The sequence below is a fragment of the Miscanthus floridulus genome, chromosome 12 (assembly GCF_019320115.1).
Source record: "Miscanthus floridulus cultivar M001 chromosome 12, ASM1932011v1, whole genome shotgun sequence".
NCBI lineage: Eukaryota > Viridiplantae > Streptophyta > Magnoliopsida > Poales > Poaceae > Miscanthus > Miscanthus floridulus.
In genome coordinates, this window is record NC_089591.1 from 13,673,540 (window position 1) to 13,683,946 (window position 10,407).

The following is a 10,407-nucleotide window of genomic DNA, read 5'->3' on the forward strand; positions in this document are numbered from 1 at the left end:
AATAAAGTAAAGTTTCTGTTGGATATCTGCTGCTTCTGCACGCTTAGCTCCTTTCAAGGCACTCTGTTGTTGGCCTATTCCATGTCACACGAATCCCTACACTGGAGCAATCATGTTGCCGTCAAATTGATGAAAGGCCTGCAATGCAAGTTGTAGGCAGTGATATTGTAGACACATATGCTTTTTGAATACTGCAATCTTCTGCATGGTCAGGCTATGTACGCAGCAGAATGCCATATAGAGTGCAGCTCTTTGCATGGTTCACATCATCTTTGGTGCTGATAGTTATTAGGTCCTGTTTCTAACTGGTTTTAATTATTACTATGTAGATTGTTCAACTGAGCTCGAACAAAAACCAATCCATGTACTAGATCGGAGATCGCCATCCATATATCAGCCCCATTTGTCAAACCTTTTCCTATGTGCACACAACCAAGAAAAAAAAGACTAAAAACTCATTCATTGTCAATCCATATACTAGATCGCCCTCCTTCTATGCAATTTTAATAAATGTTTTCTTTATCAAAGAAAAAGGTTAGAACATATTCAATGTAATTTAAAATTTTTAATGTTACCGCTTACAATCTAACAGCACTAATAGTATTAGACTGAAAAATCTAGACATGGTAACCCATTCCTAGGCTATGCTTGAAATCCTGGTCACATATTAGTAGGCACTAATAGTATTTGATCTTTCTTTGGGAGAAAATGCCTAGAGATATACTTATCTATGTATCAAATGATATGAGTAATAGATTGTTGGACGTTGAAAGTGCGCATTGTAGACATCGATAGTGCGTGTGGTAGACATCGAAGTGCGTGTTCGGTATGCATGCCAATCAGTCATTTTCTGGATATTGGCGACACAATTATGCCAATCACTTTATTCGCATGCCTATGTGTGAAAATATTCGAGGGGTGCTTTATAATTCTTAGCTATTTGTCAAAAAAGCACGCATGCACAAAACCCACTTACCTGTGGGAAGATATTCTTACTTTCACACAATGCCAAGCTATCTTTCTCCTATATATATCATAACTCTCTCCTTATAAGTAAATATGCATAGTCCGAAGCTGGCATGGTACTTGCAATATGTAAGGGCTCACAACTTCTTCCCTTCTCTGATATCATATGCAATTGACATAATTTTCTTCATTGTCTAAGCTCTTAGCTGTATGACATGTCTCGGATTGTTTTTGGCCTTCCTTTCCCATTGGATTTTAGCTGTATAACACTTATCCATATTCTTATGACTATTTTTTCATCGGATGTATTCACTTCATAATAATGAACTAGTAATAATGAATTGCTGTGTTTGTTGGAAACAAAAGAAAGTTCATTGGTGGAGTAACAAAAAAGTGGCAAATCAGTATGCATCAATTATTTACACATCAGCTGTGTTCTGAGTATGTTAACTAGGTATTTAAAAGTGTAAATGAGTTGATAATTTTATTGCAAAGGACATAACTATGTTCAGTAATCGATTGGAAACAATTCACCAAAGTATTCAAAGTTACATGTTAAATGTGTTCACTCTTATGTTTACTGCTAGATAATTAAACAACCCAATTGGACTTGTAATCTTGTAATACTGTACGAGTATATATACTTCAATTTAGCACTTTAGGCTGTTAATGTTTCTATAGCAATTGCTAAATATCTAATGTCTAGTTTTGTTCACCGGCTGCTATTCTTTGTAGCACAATTTTATTTGAATGTTGGGTTAAAATTAATCTCATAGCACTTCTTCATTTCATGTGTTTAGATTATTCTTATGAAATAAATGTATATGGTGTATTCAGTGGGGAAAAATGATGAAGGCATATACCATTCTTATGGCCCTTTGCATGGTAGTTATGTTCTCTTGCAATGCCGTGGAGGGTGGTGGAGCATACATGAGGGATGATGCACTTTCCCGCAAAGCTCTAAAAGAACAAAGCAAGATAGCAACTAGTGGCCTGAATCCTTCAGTTAGCAATTTGTCAGGTCAGGCATCTAGCAACGTTAATGGTGTGAACAATAACTCCGAAAGCACAAACACTAATATGTCAGGCACCGCTACAGCCTATACCCCTACGACTGCCACTACCACAGATTCCCACCATGACCTCTCAGTTGATCAGTACCGAAGGATCACCCACAACAATGAGAATAAGCCGTGATGAAGGATTCATATGTCAGGCACTCAGTATCAACCATGCATAAGAATCTATGGATGGAACCATCTATCTAGTTTGCAAATTTAATTGTATGTTGTAGTTGTGTGTATTTCTGGAACAAACTTGTATTAGAAGATGCCTACTTTGTGTAACGGTATTTTCCATGTACTTCATCCATCTCAAGCATTGGATTCTCAAGGTTTTCCAATGCTCATGAATGTACCATATATATTGGACTAGTACAAATAAAGCGGATGTTTATGGTACACAGTAATGGTCAAAATACGTGACTTCATTTTCATAGTTGGGTTACAGTAAGGATTTCTGCATATCCAGCATATTACGCCAGTTAAAGAGGGAATTGTTGAGGTTAGATTTACCAATATTTCTATATATTCTTCTTTCATACTACACCATTTTCCACTTGGTCCGTAAGTTACCGTCTCCGCTTGATTTACCTCCACCGCCACATCGCTCTCTAAATTTAAGCTGAAGCTCCACCACCAGTATAAATAACTGGTTGTAAATAGACATATACCACACAATAACCTGTGGAGCAAAAGTGCATTGCATGCTGGTATCCTTTGTGTATAAATAAACAGGGTGCCATGCCCCCTGTTCTCAAGAGTGAAGCAAGAGCCATTTGAAAAGAGAAAGGACATATTTTGTAAATTCCTGAAGCGTGCATATATTCCTGTGGAGACAAGGTAATGGAGTCGTCACGTAAGATGCAGCCGGTCGTCATCCTTCTACTCCTGCTCATTGTGGCCACCGGTATGTTCTGAAACAAAGACGTAGATTCTCTGCACATATATATTGTGACGCACCCATGATTTATATTATATAAAGAGTTATATAATTAAAAGTGATTCTGGTTTGCACGCTGTATTCGCTTCTAATAATAATATATTCAATGTTATGTAGGTTTCTTACATATTTTTATATATATAGTAGGATTTTCTAGTGATAGTTCGATTATTTGCACATTATGTTGTATATTAGAAAATATATATGTAAAGGCTGATGATACAAGGGTTTGGTTTCGGATCACCTATGGTACGGTTGCCAAACCGCCCTCAAGATGTAAGATTTCTAGAGATTTTTGTTAGTTTGAGACAGTTGCAATAACCGACTCATAAAAAATCGATTTTGACAGTCTCTAATAATTGATTATTTATAGTAATGGGAGTTTTGATCTTAATAAGGCCTTGTTTGGATACTCATGTATCCACCTCAAACTATGTGTGTAGGAGTGGTTTGATGATAAATTTAGTTTAAATTCCACACCAAACCAATTCAATGCACATTAGATTGAGTTCAATACATGGGCATCCAAACAAGCTAATCGGTTTCTATGGTAGCACCGCATCTCGCGACATGACATGAGAGCCAATATTGTTGTAGGCTTGTTACCACCGCATCTTGTGGCCTAATTATGGTCTGTATGGTAATTTACAGATGCGTCCTGGCCGACCGTCTCTGCAAATGTTCCATTAACACTGACCTCTAATTAAGAATGCTTTCTGTACAAGTGCACAAGATCGAGTTGCCCTGGTGCCCTTGTTTAGTACTATGTAACAGCAAGCAAATATAACGTGTCTGTAGTCTGTACAATTCCTCTGTGATACTGACTGGTGTGCTTCTATACATGGCACCTGTATTATTATATAGTACAATTCTTTATGATATACATACTGATCCCTAACCCGCGCTCTGCTGTGCCTGTATGTGCATGTGATTGATGACGAGATAGATATGGCGGTGCAGGCGAGGGAATGCGAGAAGAACAGCGAGCGATTTGTTGGGATATGCACGAACGACGAGAACTGCGCCACCGTGTGCCGTAGTGAAGGCTTCATGGGTGGCAGGTGTAGCACCTTCCGCCGCCGATGCATCTGCATTAAGCCGTGCTAATTAAACCAGCTCGCTCGCCATCAACTGGATGAAGGAATATGCGCGCCTGCGACTGCGACTGCGACCGTACCGATTGACCACCAGATGCCGTGCTAACTACTCTCGGCATTTCATTTCGATGATGGTCTTGTGTTTTGAGTTATTTGCTTTATTTATTTATTTATTCCAACAATAAAACGTACTGGCAAGGAGATCTATGCATGCTTGCTTTGTTATTTATGATGATTCCTGCTTTATAATCTATATGTAATTAATGAATGATTGATTGTTTGAATTGGCCCAGTCCCAGTGAGTTTTGTAGTTTTGGTATTTCGCATCCGTCGCCTGCATTTCTCTGTCTTGGATGCAGTGACAGACGACTCACACCAACAGTATGTAGCCAAGGGCCTGAAAAGCCCCGTACAGCCAATTACGTGACGACTTAATAAAAAGCTTTAAATATGTTTTGTTAGGTTCAGATTTCCCTCAAGTTTAGTTGTCTTACTTTAAGAGATTACTCTACAGAGGGCGAACCAATATGAAAAATCACAAGTTTTGTCAAATCTCTATCTCTACACCAAAAAAAATAACTATGCTTATCGTCCTGCATAAACCCCGCCCGACCCCGCTCGCCGACCCCGCTCACAAACCCCATCCAGGCGACCCGCGACCCACGTATTCCGCAACAGATAAGGCCCCATTTCCAAAAACAAACTCTGTTTCCGAAAGGCAAACAATCGTGCCATATACAGACGTCTTATTGCTGCTGGGGCGATTTTAGGCCGCCTCCCGCACCTGGTTTCCAATCATGGATCGCTCCCCATTCTGACGCCTCTCCTGCACAGGGCTCCTCTCTTCCAGGCTGCAAAGGTGACTCACTAGTTCTCTTCTCTCCCTCAGATTTGCACTGAAAATTAGACTCTAATTTCTATGCACTTTCATAATTACTGACTAATTTAATCACGCTTTAATACTCGTCAATAGGTATACTTGGCAATGGTGCATGCAGATGAAGGAAACGATATCACGCCATCTTAGCCTCAAAGCCAATTGAGAAGGTGAGACTGCAAATATTTCTGAGTTGATAACATTGTACCTTTGGGTGGTACAGGCCCATCTCTTGTTCACTTGCTTATATTGGTCATCTGTTCCCTATGTTTCAGTGTGATAGTAGATTGAGACAAGTTATGAGCTTCAAGTCAATATATGAAGAAACAAATGTACAAAAATCACATGAGAAACCTTTTCAATCAGTATAGAATAACATCCTTTCTCTTTCAGTTCAGGTTCAGGGACACATGACATGTAAGAAGACATTGTGGCCTAATCATTATTGTGGCCTAGGTGTGAATTGATTTTTTTTTTTAAATAGCAACCAACGAGCCACCATCCTCCAATGGTACGGTGTGGTCTGAAACCAGCAACATGTAGACAGCAGCGCCTCCACCGCTTGTATGGTGGAAAGAGACAGTCAGATATCACAGACATAAGCTGCAGGAACGTACATCGTTGTAGGCGTGGGCAAAAACTTACGGCTCCCGTGCAACGGACGGGCATGATTCTAGTAAACAAAATATTATTAATTCAACATTACTACCTTGAATTGATAAAATATTTTTGAACCCACCAGCAGCAGAATGGCCTAATTTAACCTAGTTCAAATATGCTTGTACGTCACCGTCACCACACTAATGACATTCGAAACAAACTTAACCCGATAATCTATCAAGCCCACCAAAAAGAACAACCTAAAACATTCACTTCTCATTTTTCATGACCTCTAGGATCATAATATGTAAGTCAATTTTACAACATTTCACAAACATGTAGTTCAAATATATCTCATACTCCATAGCGTAGAAAGGAATAGGGAGAACACCTCACACCCATTAGGGAGAGGTGGCTTTCATATATATAGCCACAGGGCCATCAGTATGTTTACAATTAGACCCCTATATATATATATATATATATATATATATATATATATATATATATATATATATATATATAGTACATGCAGGCCCTTAGTCATGACATCCGCGAACTGATGCAAGGACGGCACATGGAGAACACGAGCTTCACCAAGGGCGACCTTCTCACAGACGAAGTGAATGTCGATCTCGATGTGTTTGGTCTAGCGGTGATGGATGGGGTCTATTGTCATGTATATAGCACCGATGTTGTCACAGAAGACAACCGTGGCTAATTGTAGCGGTAGATGGAGCTCCTGGAGAAGCTGGCGCAATCAGCAGCACTCGGTGACGGCATGGGCGACAGCACGGTACTCTGCTTCAGCACCGGAGCGAGAGACAGTGTTCTGATGCTTGGACGATCAAGACACCAAGTCGTCACCGAGGCAGACGCAGTAGCCCGACGTGGAGCGGTGGGAGTTGGGGCACCCTGCCCAGTCTACATCTGAGTATGCTGTGAGAGATTAGACATGGCCGGTGCCAACGTGAGACCAGCAGAAAGAGTGCCCTTGACGTAGTGAAGAATGCGCTAGACGAGGGCAAGGTGCGGCTCCCGGGGGTCATGCATGAAGAGGCACACCTGCTGGACTGCATAGGCCAGGTCTAGGCATGTGAGGGTATTATTAAGGGTGAAAGTGGTGTTGGCAGTAGGAAGAGAAGAAGTGCCAAGAGATGAAATAGGGATAGTGTGACCATTGCCAACTGTGATGACGGAATGAGAAGGAGGTAGGTGAGAGAGGAGTGAACCATCAGAATATGACATGTGAGAAGTCGCGCCGGTGTCGAGGACCCAAGGGTTTGCCTACTGCGGGGTACACGGTGGATGATGCATCCATGTGGGCACAAAGGCCGCAAGGGTCTGCGGAGCAAGCCCAAAGATACTAGGGCCACACCAGGCCAGGTGCTGCAGCTGCTGGCAAGGTAGAGGACCAGAGGTAGAGGGAGTGGTCGACATGGTGGGCGGAATTCGGGAGAGGAGCAACAGACTAGGGAGAGAAACCTGAGCAGACAGAAATCAGAGTAGAGATGCATGGAATGGTAGAGGATGGTGGAAGGAGGTGGCACATGGCGAGTGTGTGTGAGGGGGCAGACGGCTAAGACGTAGTGAGTGTGCACGAAGTAGAGGGAAGGGGGAGGAGATGCCACGGGCGAACGGACAGCCACCAAGGAGTCGGGAGGGGCGAATCACGCTCAGCACGGGATGGATGCACGTAATGCGGGCTATCTGGCGCGAGCGGTGGGGAGAGGGCGCGCGTTAGGCGGAGGAGAAGGCTATGTGTCACACGGAGGAGGCACGCCTGAAGGAGCAGTGCGCGGTTCGCAGGGAAGGGGAGGCGCATGAGACGCGCTCGGGCGCGCAGAAGGAGTCACACACAAGAAGTAGGCCACGAGCAGATGAGGAGGTGGTCCTCGAGTGGACGCGAGGGGTGCGGTGCGTGTGGGAGACCAAGGAGGGAATGAAGAAGTCAGGTGCACGCGCGGTGCTGATCGTGCGAAGCAGCCGCGCGTAGTCGCAGGCGAGCGAAGGGAAGGCGTTCGCGCGTAGGTAGGGGTTGCACAGAGAACCGCGTGCGATGCCACGCTGGCAGAGGTGTGCGTGGTCACTTGCGGTAGCAGAGAAGGCCGAGGAGATGACGAGAGAGCATATATGCAACACAGAGGAAGATAGGGGGTGCACGGCCGAGGATCGGTGGCGCTAGCATGCTCAACTACGCGGTGGATGGATGCACGACTGGGTATCGGCAGCGCGGTGAGGCGAGCGGCTGCTGCCATGGAGGCGGCTGCGTAGAGGAGAGTTAGAGCGAAGGAAGAGGAGACAGGAAAAGAAACTAGACGGCTGATACCATGTAGAAAGGAATAGGGAGAACACCTCACACCCATTAGGAAGGGGTGACTTTCATATATGTCGGTGAGAAAAGTGACCAACTAGTAAATATTTGTTGTTTTGCCATACATTATGATCGGATGTGGCCTAGCACTCAATGGCATAGGGGTTATACTGGTTCAGGCAATGTGCCCTATGTCTAGTTTTAGTCAGTCGGTGACTTTATTCCTGAACCCAGGTGCTCAAAGTTTGCTATGGGGTTACAAACGAGTGGGAGTAAGATGGGGATGTTAGAGGTCCGATCAGACTCTAGACCGAAGGGCTAAGATTGATAGGAGCTCCTACATGCACTAAGTATTCGAATGTGTGCTCTGTGTTGCTTTAGAATGTCTAAAGCTAGCAGAGAGTGAGCCGGAATGATTCGGCTGTTGCCCATTGTTCAATCGTCTAAATCGTCTTAATCCCTCTTTTGGGAGAGGGCGCATCCCCTTTTATAGATGAAGGGGATGGCCTTACAAGTGAGAGAGAGTGTGTGTGATACCTAGTCTTGTTCCCCATACCGTTAGGTATAAGACGGTTTATCGATGCCTATAATATTGTTGATGCCTAGATGCATGTGGTTGGTTCCATCGTGTTCTTCTGGTATGGCAAATGACAGCGCCTATCATATTGTAGGACAAATGTCGGCCCCTACCATACTATGGGACAAATGTTGGTGCCCACAACATTGTTTGTTGTTCTAACATGTCTAGAAGGTTATAAAGTATCCTTCTAACATGAGTATCCTTCTGACATGACCTGACAGTACTGTCCTGCAGGTGTGCAGGGTACGGTCTTTGGTATTGTGGTGTTGACTTGAGCACCCTATCTTACTTGCTCCACCTAATTCTTTAGGTCCCTACCAAGTGGGCGTCCCCATTCGGTCGTTTCCTAGTTGGCTCTGACCACGCCGGTCGGAGAAGAGCTATAAGCCGAGGTTCGATGTACTCCCGGTTGGAGAAGCGGGTTAGAGTCAAAAGCGAGCGTCATCCCCTCTTTGGCTAGGCCTTCCAGTCGGAGAGGTGGGTCAGAGTCGGAGGCGAGCATCATTCCTTCCTTGGCCAGGCCTTCCGGTCGGAGAGGTGGGTCAGAGTCAAAAAGCGGGTGTTGTCCCCTCTTTGGCCAGGCCTTCCGGTCGGAGACTAGATTGCTCTTCCAGCCTGTCGTTAGGTATCTGGGCCTGCCTAGGAATTGCGCGTCATTCACAATGTTGTCTGCTGGACCGAGCTTTTGCCAGGAAGCAGGTCCATTAGGGACCCTGGGTTTATGAACCCGACAGGAGCTCTTGAGCCCTCGGTTGATTTGGATTGAATCATCTGGGGGCTTTCTTGTTTTGACAGCAGGTGCGCACGAGCGCACCCAGTGGGTGTAGCCCCCGAGGCCCTAGGTGATTCGGGTGGAATCGTCTGGGGGGTTTTCATTCTGACAACCCAAGAGAGGTGGGTAGTGATGCAAAGAAACCGAAATGCTTTTTGAAGAGATTGAATGATGGTCTACAACTATAGTGGATGACTGTTGTGTATGCTGACTTCCAAACGTTGGTAGACAGAGCAATTGTAATTGAGAACAAGCATTGAGAGATGGAAGAGAAGAAGAGGAAGTTTGAGTTTCAACGCCGGTTAAGAAACACTCATCTTCATGTTGCTATACAACCAGAATATCAGCCACACCCTATGAATCTTCTTGGGAGTATAGATCAGGATCAGTATCAGCAATCCAATGATGAAGTGCAGCATTTCAGCTCTCAAAAGCCAAGTTTGTCACCTCCTACTATCACCTTGATGAAGACCAATACTCCTACTAGTGAAGAAGGTTATGATTGTGGTGAGATTGAACATTACGAGAACGACAGTCTTGAGAAGGTTGCTGAGAGTAATCAAAGCCAGAGTCAACAACAGTAGGAGCCAGAACAGAATGTCCGTAAGAAGCAGGTGCAAGGAAACAAATTAAAGAGAAACTACATCCAAGGAAGGTTGAACAACATGGATATGATTACCACTCATAGATCTAAGGAGGTCGTGTATGGTTTCATTCTAGTAAACTCAACTCTTGCCATGGTGTTGTTTGACCCTAGGGCTTCACATTCGTTTATCTCTAGCACATATATAGAAGATCTTAAAATAACTAAGCTTCCAATGAGGAAACCGGTGATAGTTAACTCTCTAGGAGGAGAAATGAAGGCAGACCACATATACCCAAGAGTTAGCATCGACATAAAGGGTGTAAACTTTGTGGCAAACCTTATTCTTTTGGAGTTAATGAAAATTGATATTATCCTTAGAAAGGGATGGTTATCTATTTGTAATGGAGTGATTAAGTATGATAAATGTTTGGTGTTTCTAACCACACCGTCAGGAGAAAGAATTGAGTATGAGGGTATTCAACCTGCACCTGAGGAATACAAGAATGACCTATTAGAAGGTGTGTATAGAGAGGATAGTAAAGTGGACTATGAGCTTTCAGGTGTCAATGTAGAGGAACAAACACCTTTGGAGGAGCTCAATACGAGATACAATC

The 10,407-nt window shown here is 43.8% G+C and overlaps 1 protein-coding gene and 1 long non-coding RNA gene across 3 annotated transcripts; both read left to right on the forward strand.

The window, feature by feature from the left end:
- The first annotated feature begins 991 nt into the window (after nucleotides 1–991).
- Nucleotides 992–2,426, forward strand: LOC136497053 (uncharacterized). 2 transcript variants are annotated; one of them, XR_010769182.1, is made up of 2 exons: nucleotides 992–1,095; nucleotides 1,804–2,426. It is a non-coding gene; the product is annotated as an uncharacterized lncRNA (long non-coding RNA). The 2 variants fall into 2 exon arrangements; XR_010769184.1 differs by having other exon boundaries at nucleotides 1,067–1,095; nucleotides 1,767–2,426.
- A 348-nt stretch (nucleotides 2,427–2,774) lies between these two features.
- Nucleotides 2,775–4,348, forward strand: LOC136497052 (defensin Ec-AMP-D1-like). Its single transcript, XM_066492838.1, has 2 exons — nucleotides 2,775–2,934; nucleotides 3,914–4,348. The coding sequence occupies exons 1-2, from the start codon at nucleotides 2,871–2,873 to the stop codon at nucleotides 4,072–4,074; spliced, it is 225 nt and encodes a 74-aa protein (XP_066348935.1). The 5' UTR covers nucleotides 2,775–2,870; the 3' UTR covers nucleotides 4,075–4,348.
- The last annotated feature ends 6,059 nt before the right edge of the window (nucleotides 4,349–10,407 follow it).

Bases quoted from the DNA above. Each gene is read 5' to 3' on its own strand.
- LOC136497052 (XM_066492838.1), top strand. From the start codon at position 2,871: ATGGAGTCGTCACGTAAGATGCAGCCGGTCGTCATCCTTCTACTCCTG. The intron at 2,935-3,913 runs GTATGTTCTGAA...ATGACGAGATAG, and splicing joins CCTGCTCATTGTGGCCACCG to ATATGGCGGTGCAGGCGAGG.